Consider the following 20236-nt stretch of genomic DNA (forward strand, 5'->3'; position numbering starts at 1 on the left):
ACATTCTCGTTACTCTGCCCTTGGGATTTTAGGCCACGAGTGTTTCACGGTTGTCGAAACTTTTCCCGATAATTATTCGCGAAATCGCACCTGGAATAATTCAAGTCTGCGCGCGAGATGAACTTCATCTGACTCTCAAACGTGTTTGAAGTGGCACATATTGTTACGGATAAAAACGCATAGAACCTTGCTTATCGTCGGTGAAAACATTGCGACTGAATTTTTAAAAGTACTCATTATAATGTTTTTGTTATTCAATGTACAATATTTTTCGAAATATTTCTCGTATCACAATAAGTTGCAGCTTTTAACAGACATGTGTAATTTTAGAGAAGTTTGAATATGTGATCTGAAGTTTTAACTTTGATCTGATAATTAACGTTTGATATCCTGGCTGGTTTTAGGTCTCGAGAGAGCGGTGAGTGATTTACCGCGAGGAGGAGCTACGAAGGAACGAGTAGTCGCCTAAGATGCCGCTTCCGAAGCGACTGGTGGAGCCTGTGCACGTGGCACGCGGCACTATCCCTGAGGAATTTTCAGTGCCATCGGAACTCGAGGCAGCCACCAATGGCACCTTAGCCAACACTATCAGACAACTTTCTAGCTTGTCGAGGCACGCCGAGGATCTATTCGGCGAATTGGCGAGAGAAGCGCACGGATTGAGCGATCGAGCGAATTCCCTGCAGGCTAGGATAGACCGTTTGGCCGTGAAGGTCACTCAATTGGACAGTAACGTCGAGGAAGGTACGTGAGATGAATTCTTGTTTCAATTCGCACAATAAATAATGAGACAAAATGATTGAAATGAAAAACAAGGGTAATAAAGTTGCGAAGGATTATGTGAAGATCTAATTTGAGGTTCCTCTCTATTTTACGCAGTCTCGTTGCAAGATATACACATGAGGAAAGCCTTCAAGAGTTCCGTGGTGTTTGATCAGCAAGTCGTCTCCAGGGATACCATGCCGACGGCAATGCGGGAGACGTATCGTCAGTGCGACATGCCGCCGCCTCTGCACAAGCTTAATATTTATAGGTAATTTACATCAGTTAATTTATATCAGTTAATTTACATCAGTTCACGTGGCTTAATTTATAAATATTTGGAATATCTATTATTGTCATGACTGACTTCTCTCTCAGGGAGGATGGTAAGGACGGCTTGAAGTTCTACACTGATCCGAATTACTTCTTCGACTTGTGGAGTCAAGAAATGCTCAAAGACACGGAGAAGAAACTGCACGATCGAGGAAAAAAGGTAGGAATCTCCGCAGGATAATACATTTAAAAAGCGCATCTCGATAATTCATATCATATTATTTAGTAAACATACGTTTTCTGATCCTGACCAACTATAAATTAAGTCTAATTCTTTGATCTTTAAAATTGTCGGGGTGCGCGAATTTGTTGTAAAAAAACTAGTTTTTTTATGATTATTTAACGTATCTAATGCTGCGATTCTAACTATTGAATTACTGTCCCCTTCGTTGTAGAGCGAGTCTGAATATGCCGAACCGTTCAGAGAGGCAAGTCGATGGTTTGGATCTTTGTAGTTTCTTTTTACTCTCTCTTATCCCTCTTACGAAACATCCAATAGTGTTTCAGTGAATCGATTGACGCCACCAACCACTTCACTCTCATCACATAATCACTCTCTTTGTGGTTTTTTTCTTTCATTAACCGACATTTTTGCGCGCTGACATAGAGATTGACGCTATAGATGCTCGCTTTCTCAAAGTTTTGTAGTTGTGCTAATAGCCACGCATTTTCTCAGTGGCAACATATTTACTTTGCGTAGATCGAATGCGGAAAATAGACTTCCTTGTTGAAGTTTGTTCGACCTCCTCGATAACAAAATCGAGAAGGAGGAGTTCCGTCTACGCAGGGCCTAATGTTGACTCGAAGCCCTTCCTACCTTTACCATAAACTGAATTGTGTTTTTTGATATTCGAAACAAGCCTCTCTCACACCTACCTACCGTCACTATGTGGATCACTTATGTAATGCCGTTCTTTGCAATTTTCATGCAAGTTTTGAATGTACTTTATAGAACTGCGTTATATTCATCATTCGCTCATCATCGACCAACACCGGAATCCTCACGATCTCGATCATCTCATCATCCATTTCAGGATTATATCGCATCTTCACTTCGCCATTTGTTTGTCACATAGAAAATAAAAGTATTATCGTGAACAAGAAGAATAATGTTTTTTTTTTTTCATGACACGATTCTTATTGCGCGAAATTTAAAAATAATAATTCTAATTTAAAAATAATAATTCTACAGGGTTTCTCTACTTTTATTTTCTACACATATTTATTTCCACGTAACAATTGATCCAGTAAATTTTGATTGACTTAGAAACATTTTTTTAAATAATCTAAAAGAACGTTCAGACATCTTTTCCACTCCAATTACAATTCTATACAAAATTTATTAAGGCATCATTCTTGGCTGGATCAATCGTCGGGATATTCTTGACTTAAACCGATTGTGCTTGACTTACCTGCGATGCACCTTGTTTGTTGCCTCCTATGTGTTATGCATTTTAAATTGTTTTATTTTTTTCGCGAAACAGCCACACAGGCCTCGGAATGAGGGTGGTGGCGGAGGTGGCGGCCGGCACAAGAAGCGTGTGAGACAGCCACATAATACGAGGGAACGACAACGGCAACTGGCTGTTGGCCATGGCGAGTATATCATGCCGACGCAGACAGTACAGTACAGGGCGCCGCACAATGTACAACCTGATGACGCGCTGCTGGGAATAGTAATGACGGATCCCAGACCGCCTAGGCCCAACAGCATTGAACTTCGACGAAGCTACCCTCCAGAGGAACAGCATCTGTACAGCCCGCCGTCTTCTGATCTCTACAGGTAAAAATATCACTACACGTTGCTAATAATAATATAACTGATAATTCTAAAACTATACTACATGTCAAATAAGAGTACATCAATAATCAGAAAATACTGTTTTTAATCCGTGCTTCAACTTTTTTAATACGGACTGTTCTACGCTAAATTTACAGTTTTTAGGTTTATATCTTTACGTGTAACTAATGATTTTATCTCACTGCAGAGGAACAAACTATATGACTCAGGGTGACTACGACGATAATCCATACGGTTCGCATTACGCTTCGGGTCAAGCGCCAGCAGGCAGCGAAGCGTATCAGAGTCCCGGCGGTCAGAGCACTCCAAGTCGGGGTGGCAGATCGCGGCCGTCACAGCCGCCACCGGCGCCACCGAGCAACGCTTCCAGCAATTCCACGCCCACGGTAGCATCCGCCAACAATACTCCTACCAGGGGAAGATCCATGAGCACCGGCAGGGACACCCTGCCGCCGCCTCCACCGCCACCAGGAGAAACCATGTCTCCTCCTTCCATGAATGGTATATTAGTTCTGTCAATTATTATTTTTAATTTGTAATAATCGAATGTGAGAAACCATCTTTTCCCAACTTTAAACAATTAAAATAATCAAGATTATTTTTAATGATCAAGATGATCAAGATGATTTCAATAATCAAGATGATTTTTAAAAGGTAAGAAAAGAATAATGACTTATATTGCACGATCTTTGCTAACATTTCAGGTTCCATACCGCCGCACTTGCTGAATAGAAGCGGAAGTCGTTCGGACAGTCCTTTGCCAAGCCAACGTTCGACGCCAACGCCGCCAAATCATTCAGGCCAATTAGGTGCGGACGAAACAGATCCAGCGCCTCAGGATCTTCCGCCACCTCCGCCCACTCCGGATCCTACCCCGCCAAGACCTATCTCACCTCCGTGCAACATCCCGCCACCTCCACCACCGCCTCCTCCTCCACCGGTCGCCAATGGATCCACGGCACCATTGCCATTGACAAACGGCGACATCGCGAAAATGATAGCGACCAATCCTCCGAAGCTAAAGTCTGTGAAGAATATCGTAGATGGCCAACTAAGGAAACCTGTCAACCCGAATATCCCAATAGTCGACCCTCGAAACGACTTGCTCAAGGCAATACGTGACGGTAAATTATACTCTTATTTTATGATTTTTGGTTAAGAAAAGGAATAAAGCACTTTCAGATTTTGAAGAATCTATGATATTGAATAACTCTATTTTAGTAAAAAAGTAACATTTCTTCATCCGAGACTTGTCTTTCAGGCATAAAGCTACGCAAGGTAGAGAAGATCGAACAGAAAGAGGTGGAACGCGTGAACGCGCTCAACGACGTCGCGTCTATCTTGGCGCGCCGTGTTGCTGTCGAGTTCAGCGACAGCGACTCTGCCTCGGAGAGCGAATGCGACAGCGAAGGATGGGGCGAGCAGGAGAGTAATCTGGCGTGACCCAACTCTCTATCATCCGCCGCCGTTACTGCCTCCTAAAGAAACAACTGACGATTAATTCGTTTTGATGCTCGGATACCACTAATATCTCTGGCGCTGTAGCGAGCCGATCTATTTTGTTTCTCGTTTCGTATCTCGTAGTCGATATTTCACTTCTGAGGAATCGCAAAAACGTGTGCTTTAAACATGGTGTATTCAGAGTTCCGAATTTTCAGGATTACTGAAAGTCTTGAATTATAAAAGCACAGTTCTGCACGATCCTCTCAACGGAGATCAGTTGTCATGGAGAATGTACAGGTACGATTTTAATTTATTATCGCTCACAAACGCTTCGACAAACGAAGACAATGTAAATTTTGTTAAGAGAAATAATTATTTGCTCCCTTCATCGCGTTATAGAGAAAAATTGAAATGATGTCGACATTCAACATCATTTCGTTATTTCCATTAAACATTGAAAAATTATTCTATAAAGACACAAAATATCACTTAATTAAAAATAGTGGAAGTGTATTAAGTTTCTAAAAAGGATTCTTGAAAAACTTTTGAATTTTGTCGATTTCATGGAATTGTCAATGATGAATTCGTCGTCTTTTCTGTCTCACAAGTCAATCCGCGATGAATCGACTGTCAGCCAATTAGTCGATAAAGCAATAGCACCGTTTAGTTTAAATCACTTTGTTCTTAGGACGTCTTCAAAGACATGTTATTTGCGGCCAATTGCGAGCGTAGTCTGAATCGCGATTTGAGTTTTGAGTGCAGCGAACGGAGCACTCGTAAACTCGTGAAAAAAAAAAACAATGCGATCACGCACTAGTTAATAGTGTAATTCGTAGAGCCAGGTTATAGATCCTGAAATAAAATCCTGAAAAAGGTGGCTGACAGGTTGAACGCCACGCTTATAATGTTTTTAATAACATGCTCTTTAAATTAAAATACCTTCCGCATATTTCCGGTTTGTACGACTGTCTCACAAAGATCACAATTTAGATATTACAACTATTGATAAATATATAGTAACTTATACATATATATTATTTTATATGTTATCGCATTATATATAATCACTGTATAAATTCATCTACATCAAGAAAACAAACATTTCTATAAATTTATATGAATTTTCGGGACGGAGAAATATAAGAAATGTAATATAAAGGGATATTAAACTAATTATTAGATTTCTACACGCATAATCCCGATATTTATAAATGAAACATAATTCTGGTCATGATAATGGGGTGCGAGGCGTTCAGACTGTCGGCGGAAATATGCGCACACAGAGAAAGTGAACATCGACTTGCCGAAGTCGTAGCTCATCAGGTAGAACGACTTCCTTCCCGCGGCACATTCCATAACGACGCTGTACGACGATGCATGGCGATCGTTCACTCACATATACACACACACACATAGACACGTACACACATAAATAAAATAATATAAAGATAATAGTAATAATAATATATAAGCGTCTCTACTTACCCCATAGACGAGCGCTCCGCGTTAAGTGCGTCACATCATCGACAAGACGACGCGAGTTAAACCAAAAGTGCGGAGGGCTGGGTCTCTCAAGCGGGACTGTAAGATAGAAACCTTAATACCGAAGCTCCTCTTTCGTATTCTTGTCGCGAGAGTCCTCCGGAATTTTCTCATCCTCTATCGTTTCCGAGCTGCGAGCTTCCATGTCACAACGCTGATAAGAATGCGCGAGGCGATGCGAAAGTAATCATTCTTGTTTTACGGATACACTGAAACCGGAATTCATAGTCGTAAATAATTTTCAAGCTTTGATTAAGAGTGTTAATTACAGGATCACATTCATAGATCAACTATTTGAACTTTGAATTGTTCTTGTAAAAATTAAATATAAAGATTGGCGAATAATCGTAGATTTATGAAATAATTATTCTAAACTATGATTATTTGATATCGAATAATGATCGACTATGAATATCGGTTTGGATCTTTTATCATCGCTTTTTTTTTCCCGAAAACAGCGATATTCTTCCATGCATCTTCGTTGTATGACAATCACGCGTACAATAAATATTTCAATTTCTAAAGAGGAAAGAAAATTGTTTTGTACTCGTACGGGGCGATTACTTTTGCCGCGTCTTGTTGAGAAACCAAAATACTTTGTTAAGCGTAGAACGACGCGAGGGAGGAAGGAAGGTGATTAATATTTTTCGGCGTATCCGTTAGCGTGCAACTCGATGGGGAAGAAGACGAGAAGAGAGACGCGTATGCAACATAACGTATTGTTGTTAACGACGCAGGAGTATAGTTGCCAATCGGAGGGTAAACGGGGAGGAAGAAATACGATTGTGATTTATTTTGCATCGATGTTGGCGAAATGCGACGACGACGATTCTAGATAGGTCGGTATGTATACAAATAGCTACGTACATATATTTAAATATGTATGTATATATATGTATACACAGATATAATTATATATATATATATATATAAATATATTATAGAATATATAAAGATATCGATCGCGTTAAGATTACCGCGAAGTTTCACGGCAGTGGCGAGAAAAACGAACGTTTTTTTCTCCGCCATCTCCGCTGTTTCCCCCAAGATCTGTAAATTTTCTTGTACGTACTGCAAATTCTTCTGTAAGTAACAAAAGCGACAATGGGGCGAGCGATTCTGTTGGACCAGGTAAATGGACATTCGAAGAGCTTGCTCAGAGGAAAGCTGGATGAATCCAGAAATTCTGGCACCCTCCGTTATCATTTAGTCTTCTCACAGAAAATAGTAATCGATTTTGAGTTTGTTTTCACAGAAAATCCAGTAAAGTCAATTTTTTTGTTGCGTTTCACATTTTGTGTTTCTTTTTCATTTTAGAAAGATAATTTTTATCGCGATTGATTTGAACGAATAAGCATAATTATATAAAATTTGCTATGAGAGGGCGAAAAAGCGCGCGAATCATCGACAACGATGTGTGTACATTTACATGAGTCTTTGAACATAACCGGGAAGTTATAATTACAGTGTAACAGTAATCAACGAGGTTTGTTGAGACGCGAAAAGTGAAGTGCTCGACATACAATTCGAGCTTAACTGTAATTTATTTGGAATTAGAATGAAGTGGACCGGGCGAGTTGAAAAAAAAAAGGAATCGCGCGTTTTCATATAGACTAATCAAAACAAATCAGTTAATTTTAATATCCAATTTAGGTAATCAAATATTTCGCCTGTACAGCGATCAACTCTCGTGTCAGCCGAAAGTGTCTCGCGAACGAATTTACGTTTGTTATATTATTTATATATATTTTCACATTCATTCACGGAAGTAATTAATGGACGGTGATTTCATTTAGCTTCCTATATGAATTTTACTTCACGTCAGAGACGTCTACTTTGTATTTGAGTAATCCGTATATTTTGCGTACAGGATGCGCCAACGACTCTCCCTCGACGACTCCCTAGATAGACATTTTTTTATTTCTTATATTTTTTGAAAGTATTTTTGGACCACATGTGTCACGAAAACGTCATCAGGGCACTTTTTACCAGATGACCTGCACGGAGATGTTGGCGCATCCGGTATATGCGCAGCGCGCAATGCAGATCGAAACTAGACGTAGGAACACTAGACGTAAAGGATATTCTTAGCTATCTCGCCAATTTACGACACAGTATTTATCGGAGATTTTTTCTAACAGGAAAAGAGGGAATGGGGGCGAAGCGAAGGAGGCGAAACGGGCTTCTCTTTTGGATGTAAGCTTCTCGATATCGTGCGAGTTTGTATGAACGAAATAAATATAGTTGTCACTCGTCTCAACCGCGCTTTCCGCAGGGGGTTTCCCGTAAAACTAAATTATTGTAAAGCCGTTGTGTACCTAATGTCCACGGGTATTCCAAAGCTTATGTAAAACGAAGTGTATGCTCGTGATACAAATATATATTATATTTCGAGAAACGGTCGTCGGGATCGATCGGGAATCGGTAATGTTCGAGGGATGATGGAAGAAATCTACGATTCGTAGACGGAGAACGAAACTCCGAGACTCGCGAGAGATCCATCCAGGTTGCAAGAACGTAATTTACCCACACCGTTACAAATATACGATGGTATTATTAATAATAATAATAATAATAAATTTGTAGCAAATCTGTACAAAGCCAAATAAATCAAAAAAATTTCGTAAATCCTCCATCCCAGGTTTTCTCTAATGATAAGAAAAGTAGCCTTTCTTCGGACTGGTAGTGATACTTTTTTTTTTTTAAATCTAAATCTGCTTTATACCGTCATATGTTTTAATTGATTAAATTTCTAATCTCTCGCGCGAATTATTTCAACGGTGTCTTTGGTAAAGGCATTTACAACATGAGCTTATGTAATAAAATTAACATTTTTTATTTGAAAAATCGAGACATACACAGATGCGAAAACAATGATAGCACATTCTGGTAGCACCGATAAATAGACGCTGAAACGATATCTTTAAATTTTAGAGTGACTATGCGCGGGCTGATTGCTCATTTAATCGTCGATTAATTCTTTTTTTTTTTCTTCCTTTTGCGAATTGGCTCCTTCGTCTCGATTAGTCATACGGCGAGCAACAGCTTTCTCGTGAATCGGTCGGAGCAGTACAGAGTGTCCGTGATAATAACTTTCACTTGTCGTTGCCCAATTAATTTTTCCATTTCAATTAACATAAATATTTAATGTGAAAAAATAATGTTTAACAATTTTGCTCGACACTTCCTCGAATGTGCGAACCCGCGGAATGTTGGTTTTTCTCAATAAACTTTTTGACACAGAAACCTCGAGGAGATGCAGATCTCTGCCGAACACGCTGTATGCTCAATGTAACAAAATCTTATATATTTTTTTCCGACCGACGCATCCTCGCTAATCCTTACGTACTTCTAGAGCGGAATGGATATACAAATATATACTTATACAAGATGTATTGCAAAGCGTGTCGGAATCAATACACTTTATTATACAGCCTGCATAATACGAGGTCGCAGTAAATCGTTTTCGTAATAGAGATAGGAAAAAGGAACTATCGAGGATATAACGGACTGATCTCCGGTAAGCCGCCTACTTTCGAATTTTGATCGATTTCTTTTATCACCTCTTTCGCACTATGTAGCGCAGTCGCTCTCTTATCCCTATAATTTGTCCCTCCTATGTGTGTATATCCCTTTTAATAGCGCTATGTACAAACGTAAATGAAGGACAACATTGGTCGCAAGCTTGACAAATGTAACGAGTGTTGACGATCGCGCAATTGAATGTTGATAATAAACTCGATGCTCTCGCTATGCATACAAAAAGAATTCCGGTTAATCGAAATCAATAATAGTCGTAAGGGATCAATCGTGTGATCATCGTGTTTACGTAAACGTAGTTTTCGTAGTCTTTTAATTTCTCGACAGCGCGAATCTAGTATATATATTCCTCGTCGATTATAGAAATAACCGTGGCATTTTTATTATTGGCACTGCGATGCATCATCCTCTTTTGGTTCCGTTTACTTTCCACCGTGTTTCGTCATCGATAAAAATTGCATTGTCGTCGATAAAAACGGGTATCGTCGATACTTGTACCAATTAGCGTAGGAAATCACGCTTCCGTTCCTTCGTAAGCGATTCTTGCCCTCCCCCCCCTTTTCCCCCATTAATTATCCATTAAATTATAATCACCGAAGCATCGTCGATTGCTTGATTAATCGCTCGATGACGCCGCGACGCTCGCGTAATTTCGGGTTGCAACTTTTCGTCTTTTTTTTTTTTTTTTTCTTTCGATACGCTTTTATGTGTATGTATTGCTATATGAAGTAATGGTGTAAATCTCTCTCTCATTGGCACCATTATCGATCACACTATTCTTTTTTTTCCGCTAGAAAGAGATCAGCCTTTTGTAATGTCGTTTCGTGATGCAGCTCGACCTAAAGCTACGTTTACTATTAACAAATTGGCGATTCGTTGATCCACGGGAAAAGCTTCTCGCCGTTTTTTCTTTCTCTTCACCGAAATTGTACGCGTTTTTTTTCCTCGAGATAAGAAGTGAGACCGTATTCAAAAAGTGACGATGTGTCCTGCGGCGACGTTCCGAAAGTTTTGCTTCTGTGTGTATGTGTGTGTTTCTTTTTATCACGCTTTTCTCATTTGGCACGATGTCATGGAGGTGGACGATACTTGCGGCAAAATCTTCGATACCGCATCATCGAGATGCGTTTTTTTTTTTTCGTCTTTCCTTTTCCGCGCGTTCGAAGAAGGAATGCGGATATTTAAAAGAAAGTCTCGAGATTATTAAATTCACATTATTAAATTAATTCAATAACGACGAGAATTATATGTATACTTATACATGCCGATAAGTAAGGCAGGCATTTCCTTAGTCGTAATTGTAATAATGACATTTGCACGAACGAATTAAAATACAGTGTATTCTCTTGAAATATATTATATATTCCCTTTCGAGGTTCGATATTGCACGATTTTAATCTCTTGTCATCCGATAAAATGCAGGATCTAAGCGAAAGTTCGTAATGATCAATCGAATATATCCGCCGAGAAAAATGTCTCTCACCTCTTTACATATAATATATACGATAAAATTTAAACGATGCAAAGTTGAACAAAGAGACAACAACGTACTCTAAATATTACTTTCCGCTCCATCCGCCGAGAAATCTCAAAATCGTCACTGATCCTTTCAACCCCTTCGAAAGAGGATCGCTAGAGAAACGTAATTTGATACATAGCTATACTATCTGATTTATAAGATCGTTGTGACGTAAACCGATAAACATTTGACAGTATTTTGTAGTCCTTTATACATTATTAATCGTGTGTTTTGGATTGAAAGGGTCGATAATGATTCTTCGATAAAACTCATCCCGGCAGATGATTGATAAACCTCTCACACAGCAACGACCAAATCGAGGATGTCTGAAATGACGGAGGATTGCCTTGATATACGATCGCGATACGTAAGGTCTCGCAAAAGAGGATGTGTGTGTGTGTGTGTCTGTGTATATGTGTGAACAGAGCAATGCTTTTCTCTCTTCGCGTTCCCTTTTTTCTCTAGAAGATAGAAAAAGAGTGTGTGTTTGTGTGTTGTGTATGCGTGTGTCTATGTATGAAATCATACAAGTCCGCGAGCTCAAATGTCGAGCTCCTCTAGATCCGTCTGACTTCCGTCGATATTCTCATCTAGACACCTCTGTCTAGATGTTCTCTCAAATAATATAAATATCTATAAAAGATATCCGATTAAATTAGAATATCTTTTCAAACTTTTACATTATCCGAGTTTACTCCACTGACCGATGAAGCTGCCTTCAATCTGAAGGCATTCATCAGCAGCCTTCGTCTTCAACTTTTTCTCAAGAACCTGAGAAAAATTCTGAACTACCTCCTGCCACTTTCTCGATTATTTCTTCGCTCAAATATGATCGTAGTTCTCCTTGCTCCGCCATCGACCGGCATCGATCATCTTCATTCTGAAGAAATCCGCGACGACGTTTCTCCGACTGTCTCCCCGTGAACCTGAGGAAAATCCTGAGCAACGTGTCTTGAGCTATTCCGATTCTCGAATCGCCTTCTACCCGGGCTACATGACTCTCACTCTTGCTCCACGCTGATGTCCACTGTCCTCACCCTGGACGAGTCCGTGGGCAACAGTTGAAGACGTTCGGGCTCCGCGTCCAGCATGATGATGCACATGAAGCTCTTGCCGGACGCCTGATCTCTGGGATAGATGGTCACCGGCGCGAACTTGTCGACCGAGCCGTCCACGTAGGAGCAAAGTTTCCGGTAGACCTGGGGAAAGTGCCTCCTCAAGGAAACCCCCCTGAGCTTGAGCTGCCGCTGAATGTTGGTGAAGCTGATCTCTCGCGCTTTTCGCGATGTGTTCTGACCGTTGTTACCCGGCAGGGATGTCAACACTAGGGTCTCAGGTGAATCCATCTCTCTAGTGATGTTACAGGGAGACGCGGGTGCCTGTTGCTGGGACAGTTTTCTCCTGGCCTGCGGGGACGCCGAGGAAGAGGAAGCGTGCTGCTTAGGCGCCCCCTCGAGTCTGATCTTCGCACACCTGGACACGAGCTGCCGTTCCCACCTTACCGCGCCGCTGGTTGGCACCTCGCTGACCACGCACACCGCCACGTAGAGCACCAGCCGCGTTTCCGGATTGTACGTCTTGCAGAGGCGCATCAACTCGGCGTACAGCTCGGCGCCCATCTCCCCCGGGAGTAGATCCGACCAGCGCACGTACGTGGGCTCGCCGAGGTCGGCGAAGCCGTTCCCGACGAAACGCTCGGCCGCCTCGGGGTTCGAGAAGAAGCACTTGACCGCGCCGCGACCGTGAGCGGCGTAGGCGCGCCTGGCGAGGGCGGAGATGTGCTTCAAGGTGGCCGGATCCTCCTTCGCCGAGGACAGTACCTGGCGGCAGAGGCTGCCGGCGCGCGAGTGAAGGCAGGTCCTGCGGTGACGCTGCCAGTGGGCTCTCCGACATTCGCGCGAGCAATACAGGCAGGTGCAGTTGTGGCAGCTCTTGTAGGTCCGCCTCGCCTCCGCCAGGGTGGTCGAGTTGCCGCACTTGTTGTTACGGCAACGCACCATCTTGTCCATGGCCGAGCTGCCGTTAGTCGAGTCTTGGGCGTTGTCGAAGGACACTCTGCGGTGACGGGGCTGAACGCCACCGCGCGGCATCAACGACGAGGACGACGAGGCGGCGGCAGCCGCGACCCGCGAGACCGGCAGCGTGTCGCTGCCCTCGCTCTTCCGTCTCACCAGCTCACCCGAGTAGAAGTTGCGCTGATCGTCGACGGTCGCCTGATGAACGTCCATCACGCTCTTAGCTGACTCTGCGACAGGTCAGATCGATTGCCTTTGTCAGTACGAGTATGGCGGGACAGGGCAAGGTCGATAGGAGAGACGATGAGAGAGGTCGGAGAACGATCATGATCGAAACTAAAGGGCTCGGCTCGAAATCGTGTCAAATTTTATTATGGAAGCAACAGATTGCCTTTTCGAGCGTATAATTACCCTTGCAAAATCTGCAACGCGGCTCTTCTGCGATACACAATTCCCGTACTTTTAATAGTGTGAATTTAACGCGATTTAGAAGCGAGCTCCTCCCGTGTCACTCTGAGTGACATCAAATGGAAAATGATGGTGTTTATTGCATCGGCGTGGCGAGATGAATAGCATTAAATGATATTGCGTAGCGAGCTGTCGAATGAGAAAATGGGATTCGTTCTCACTTTCCTCCGTCATCGTCACCGAGAGCCAGCGCGAGAAACGCGTTAAGCACAATGACATGATGATTATAAGCAAGTATGAGCGTGAATGACGGTGATCGGCGTGATGTTTCTCTTAATGACGCACTCGTACATGTAATAATTCTCCTCCCCCCCAAACAGTCTAACTTTCCTTGCCATTGAATCACATTTCCCTTGTGTCAGTGATGACTTCACAACTTAACGCTTGAAGCAATTATGAAAAAAAAAAACTAAAGCCTTAAAGCAAATAACTAGATCGAAATTATTCAAAAGGGGAACAAGGCAGCTGTAACGAAAAAGAATGTATCGAGTAAAAATATCTCGAGTTCTAATTTATAAAAAAAGTAAAACGTTGATAATAAATATATTTAAGATTTCTTTGATTGTCATTAAAGTTAGTCTTTCTTTCCGAAAAGTCCCGTTCACAGTAATGTTATGAAATTGTTGTGGGAAAGCTTCTCATTACCATAAGTGGACGAGAATTAACTTGGAAACAAATATAATTTTTAATTTCACAAATGGAAACATTTCATTTAACATGTTTATATTTCAAAGCTTCTCTTGGAAATTCTAGCGTGGAAAGGTTTTTCTTCTCTCGTATGTACACGTGCTTTCCCAAATACATTTAATGAATCTATCTCTTGTTTTTGAAATTTTATCTCTTCCGAACGCTATATCGTTGAATGTAGGTAGATGTCACAATCAGAGAAAGACTTGTTACAGTAAGAGCGAGTGGGCACATTGCTGTAAGTTCGCGTAAAAAGCGAATCCAACCCATCTCACGTGCCATCAAGCTTGATCGTGCACAGAACCATAGAAGATCTGTTCTTTTTAGTCGCACTTTCCTACGTTTTCCACTCGTTTATCAGAGATAAAAGTATGTTACGTACTCGAATTTATGAAGCGAATATCTTTCAATCGTCATCTAAATATTCTCCCGTTAAATTTAACACTTGTCTTGTAAAATTCGATAAAACTCGCGGTGGAAAATTATCGACGTTAAAAGCGCGAATGAAAGTTGTGACAGATCGCTTAGGAAAGTATAGGAAGCGCTACTAAAAGGGGGACAGATCTTTAAAAGAGAGAGAGAGAGAGAGGAGAGAGAAAAGATATGTGTGTGTAAGAAAAAGAGAGACAGCGAGATAAATATATAGAGAGAAAGAGAGTGTCGAGAGTCTTTGGTGATGATTTTTGTCTTACGATCTTCGTCTCGGCTCGTGTTATTAATCACATGCGCTCCTAATCATTCGCGCGATAAGCAGCGAGCGGCTGCTGCGGCGGCCGGCCACGGCCAAGCTCGTCCTTGGACTCGGGGGTGTCTACGACCCCACCTTTACACGCCCTTAGGCTCGCCTCTGCAAAGGTGCAAAAGAACGTAAGTTCGAGGAGAGGGCGGGAGCGGCGTGGAAGATACACGCGTTATTCTCGCCTTGATCTTCTTGATCTTCGGACAACATGGTTCTTTGGTGGTTTTTTTTTTTTTATTTTACATTTCGATAGACTGACTCCGAGTCTCGGTGACACCCGAGTTAAAAAGCAACGACTTTTTGCCACTCGTCCGTCCCGTCCGTATTCTCTTTAGCGACGAAAGTGAAATTCTCTTTCGGGGGTGTGTCGTCGAGTACTCTTTTTTTTTTTCTTTGCAACTCTTTCGATTTCCTGCGCCGTCGACGGGGGGGGGGGGGGATGAAAATGTTAGAATGCATGGTATGATATATGTAATTTTATCTTGAGTATCTCGCGTAACCCGGGTGAAGGGTGAGGGTGAGTGGCGACGAGGCGAAGAGAAACGCAAGTTTCGAGTTTTTCTTTACGCCGCAAAAGGCGGAATATACGGGGCCGATTTTACGTGTGCACACCGAAGTGACCCGAAAAATATACACCGGCGGCAGGACGTCCCGGATGCCGACAGATAAGAAAAAAAGAAGGAAATAAAGGGGAAAAAATTTTGAAAAACTTCCCCGCGAACGCAAAAATCCTCCAAAGGGATTCTGTCGTCGAAATAAACTTTTGAAACAAAATTAACGGAAACAAGATCGACAATTCCACGGCATCGCAAATCTCTGCCGCTTGCGTATAAGGTTCTCGAAGGGACAGCTCGATGCGCACCTTCTTCGCGAGGGAGAAAGAGGAGGGAGAGGGTTTACGATAAGGCGGTTTGTACGTATAAAGATCGTCCTTTAAAAATGGGATCTGCCGATCAGAACGAAAACTTACATAGTCCTCCTACCTTGGAGGTCTTGGTGTAGATCGCTGCAGCTCTTTCCGGCTTTCGCCTGGCCGACGGCGGCGTTCGTATGGCGATGGCGGATGGCGGACGTGGCGGTCACGACGGGTCCCCCCGGGCCAGGACTCGGGGTACGCGACGCGGGTGGCAGCCCCAGGAGGGAGTCGAGTACGTCCTCCAGGGTCGTGGAGCCCGGGCTCGGTTTGTTCCGCAGAAGAGCTGCCGTCGCCATCGCCTCGTCCGTATCGCTCTGGCCCGATCCTGATCATCGGTATCATGCGGGGGTAAAGAAGAGACAGAGAGGTTGCGTCATCCTCTTGGCCTCGAAAGTGTGTACGCGCGCGCGCGCGCGTGTGTGCGTGTGCGTATGTGTCATGTATGTATATGCGTGTGTATACATGTATGCATTAGTGAGAACGAGAAAAGCCATTTTTTTCCCCCCGTTAACCCTTCGTGATTAATAACAAAGCGATTACTTTCTTCCCCGTCTCCCCCTTTAATCCGATTCCCGTGTGTGCGTGTGTGTGCGCGTGTACCGCGGGTGAAAATGGAATAATCCTTCCCAGGGTTCCATTTGATCCCATTATGAACAAAGCGACTCCTTTCCCCCGTGTTGCATCTTTCGATTAAGTTCGTTAAATTTCTCTTGGCCTCTAAAAAGCGTACGTTTTCCTCACACTGGAAATATGACAAACTTTTCGCGGATCTTCGTCGATAGCACAGATGCGGCAGATACGCGTCATCGCAGCCGATCGGAACTACCGCGAACTGACGGCTCGGAAAGTAAAATAATATATACCTAGTTATGTGCCAGATCAAGTTTACGTTTCGGGACTGCTAATCATCGATCGGTCGATCGATCAACGCTTAACTGTCATCAATTGTGCTTTACGCGCGCACAAGTGCGGCTGTCGAATTACATTGTATAGGGAAAAAAAAAAAAAAAAAAAACAGCACAGAACTCGATTGCTGACGTCGTCGTCGTCATCGTCGAGAAAGCAACAAAATTCTGCAGCACTTACCGTGACACAAGCAGAACATGGTACACAATGCGACCGAAAGAGGCGTATGCAGAGAACGTTCACATAGGTGATCGCGTCATTAAATCGGTTCTTTCCAGAAGAACGCATATGAGCGTGCGCGATATGTACGTATCAACAAATACTTTAATGTAGCAGCGACATATTTGTCAAGAATCGAGATCGTGAAACGAACCGATTTAATTAAGAACGAAATACACATAGGGGTGAAGAGAGAAAAAAAAAATTATATGTACATATATGCATAAAAATGAACGCGGGACAAAAGAGTTTTTACGGAGGAAACACAAAAAGGATGACGACAATAATTTATTTGCTGCCAGGGGTAATAATTACGCTCTACAGACAAATGATAATCGTCCGAACAATAAGTACGGAACCGTTTGAAAAAAAGAGACCAGGCGGGAGCACCGGGGCAGGCAGAGTCATCGCGAGATCATCGTTCCTGTCGTCTCGTGATTCACACACGATCGAATCTATCCTTATAGTATCACTCACGCGCTTGATATATATCGATAATTATAAGATTAAAAAAATCATTAAGGCACAGCAAGAGACAAAACGAGATGTGCGCGCGTGATTCTGCCAGCTGCGGAGTCGTAATTAAAATAGTAACAATGATGGTGATAATAATAATAATAATACAACTACAAATAATAATAACGATAATGATGACAATAATAATAATAATAATAATAATAATAATAATAATAATATCAACGCTCGTAACACATAATAAACGGTGTGCGCGCGTTTCACATAAGTAAACCTAATCAATACAAGTATGTGTATGCACCTGTACAGGTTCTACAGGTGTTAACGTAAAGTGGACAACTTTACAGTAAACATACGTGAACGCAAATAACTACTGACAATGGTGAGCGAGGGAAGAGAAGGGGAGGAGAAAAAAATGGCTAAATTAATGTAAAATTAATATATAATATATGATATTCGGTATGGGAGCCTTTTAATTGTTCCAGCGATCACGAGGATAAAGAAGGTGGAGAGCGGAGGGTCGTCGACACGTATCGTAAACAAAGTAAGAAAGTGTACTACAAAATTCTTCGCGAAACGTGCTCTCTCGCATGAGCGACGAGAAGAATGGGTGGGGAAAAGAGAGAGATAGAATAGACAGAGAAAAAGAGAGTGAGTGAGAGACGAGAGAACGCGCGTGGAATGGAGAGTTGTTTTTTTCTTTAGAGCTTTTCGCGCTGCGCGAAAAAGTCCGCGAAAAGCGCGACTCGAGTGTGCACTACTTCCGGCTTCGGGCTTTATTCCCCGAGATATAATAATCCGCAAATCAGCAGCGACTATAAATCGCGACGTCGCTGCAACATTAATGCAACCGAATTCGTACTCGTCGTCATCTCGAGTCTCGCCATTCGATCAAGCCTGATGATATCCACTTGAGAGTTACGCTCTCGATCAGGGAATTCTCGATAGTAAAGAGGTTTTCCGACGAACCACGGCGATTATTCGCAGCGACGAAGGATTTTACTACCGAGAATCACTCTTAAGGCACGAGAGAGAGAGAGAGAGAGAGAACTCTCAAGTGGATGTACAGCTTTATCGTCCTGTAGCCGCAGTGACAAACCTCCAAGAACGAGAAAGGAGAGAGTTATATATATACATATATATATATATTGGCTCGAGTCGGCTTCGTCAATTAATTATTAGCCGAATCTTGGAAGCTCGATTAAGCCTCGCGCACCTGCGGCTCGCCCGAAAGCGCGCGACGAAAGCTGACGAAAACGAGGACGGGACGCGCGAAGGCAGATAACGATTATCGATATGTGGGCGTAAGCTCTAATCATCGTAGTGACGACGATAAAAAGCTCGCGCGGGCCCCCGAGAGAGAATTATGAGAGCCGCCTCCGGGGCTCTGCGCCTACGTCAACGGGATGAAAGCGCGATGTATCATCCTTAAAGGGCGACTCGTAAAAACGGCGATGTAGAAATCCGTTACACAATAAGAATTTGAATAATGACTTTTATTTATACAATAATTTAATGCACTTAATTAAAGTAATCAGTAATCTTGTATTTTGAAATGTTACATACTGATATGTCATACTGATATGTTTATATTAATTGTATTCTTGTGTGCTCCCTTTCGAATTCTCTCTGAAAGCAATTACTCTATTTCATACAAGATTCTCGGCTCGATTTCCGATCCGGAGGAGAATCGTCGCGGATCGTCTTCGTCAGTTTCGCGCGCACGGCGACGAGCGGAGTACCGGAAGTAGCCGGCGGGGGGTGTGCCGGAAGATTTCTCGCGCGTCCGCTAGGCGAGCAGCAACTCACCGCGGTGATGACGCTGCTGCTGCTGCTGTTGCTGCTGCTGGCGGTGCTGGTGACGCTGATGATGGTGGTGATGATGATAGTTAGAGGAGGACGTGGGCGACGGGCCGGCCGAGGATGTCTGAAGATGATGACGCAAGTCATCCCGGCTGGGCGTCAGGTCCAGGTAGAGGCCGGACGCGGCCGAGTCCTGGCAGCTGCAGGACTCGGTGCCGGCCGCGTTGCAGCAGTCGCCGGCCTCCTGGTCGGTCGCGAGGCTCATAGGCGTCTCCGGCGAGTCCACGGGCCGCGTGCCGACGAACGAGCTCTCCATCCAACACAGCCTCACGCTCCCTTCGAGGTGCCCGGCACAAATGCGAGAGCGATTAGGCCCGGGTCGTGAATGACCCTTCGCGTGCGGTGTCGGGAACTATTCTAATCGATCGACTGCTCGATCTTTCTGACCCTATTATCTCCCACGGGGAGAACTACTTTTACTACTTCTCTGAATCTTTAAAATTTTCTCAAATCATTGGCGATATTCTGCTTGAAATTATACAGAGAGAGAAAGAGCTCTTTAAATTTAATAAACCGTTTTGTTTGGCTATTCCAAAGCATATATATTCCGCTGTTTCTAATAAATTTTATTAAACCTGAAAAAATCTGTTTAAAATTGATTAAAACCAAAGAAATATATGCTTTGAAATAGTCGAACAAAACTGTTTAAATCTAAAGAAATCTTCTCTCTGTGTAATTTAAAATTTTATACGAATTTACATACGATCCGGAAGAGGATCGAAGAGTCGTAGTAAAAAAAAATTGTTCTTAAAAATATTTTTGATTACAGTAAACTGTTTGCTTCACACAAACTCCGTTTTCATCGCAATTACAGACATTACAAGCGTGTTAATCTAACTAACAAAATTTAATCTGGCAAGGGAGAGTGGTAAAACGCTGAATAAATAATTATCATGTTCTTAAACGCGCAAATAACCGTGGAAGAATCTATTTGTGAATACGTATGTTATATAATGTCGGGAGGGATTTATAATCTCTTTCCTTATAAGGTTCTCTTAACGATTAGGAC

General features: G+C 42.7%; 2 protein-coding genes across 3 annotated transcripts; one reads left to right on the plus strand and one right to left on the minus strand.

The window, feature by feature from the left end:
- Positions 1-404: 404 nt before the first annotated feature.
- Positions 405-8509, plus strand: LOC105836346 (wiskott-Aldrich syndrome protein family member 3; the record flags this gene model as incomplete). The annotated part of the gene is given in 8 exon segments (XM_036295249.1): positions 405-744; positions 880-1033; positions 1141-1255; positions 1491-1523; positions 2580-2878; positions 3084-3397; positions 3601-4020; positions 4158-8509. Coding segments are annotated over 8 exon segments (1791 nt in total). The 3' UTR covers positions 4340-8509.
- A 192-nt stretch (positions 8510-8701) lies between these two features.
- On the minus strand, positions 8702-19772 carry LOC105836344 (apical junction component 1 homolog). Of its 2 annotated transcripts, XM_036295247.1 has the most exons (3): positions 19174-19772; positions 15833-16090; positions 8702-13185 (listed from the first exon to the last, which is right to left on the minus strand). In XM_036295247.1, exons 1-3 carry the CDS (start codon positions 19481-19483, stop codon positions 11942-11944), a joined length of 1812 nt encoding a protein of 603 aa, XP_036151140.1. In that variant the 5' UTR covers positions 19484-19772; the 3' UTR covers positions 8702-11941. The 2 variants fall into 2 exon arrangements, with proteins under 2 accessions (XP_036151140.1, XP_036151141.1); XM_036295248.1 differs by lacking the exon at positions 15833-16090 and having other exon boundaries at positions 19174-19770.
- Between the last annotated feature and the right edge of the window lie 464 nt (positions 19773-20236).

This window comes from Monomorium pharaonis, unplaced genomic scaffold (genome assembly GCF_013373865.1).
Source record: "Monomorium pharaonis isolate MP-MQ-018 unplaced genomic scaffold, ASM1337386v2 scaffold_75, whole genome shotgun sequence".
Lineage (NCBI taxonomy): Eukaryota > Metazoa > Arthropoda > Insecta > Hymenoptera > Formicidae > Monomorium > Monomorium pharaonis.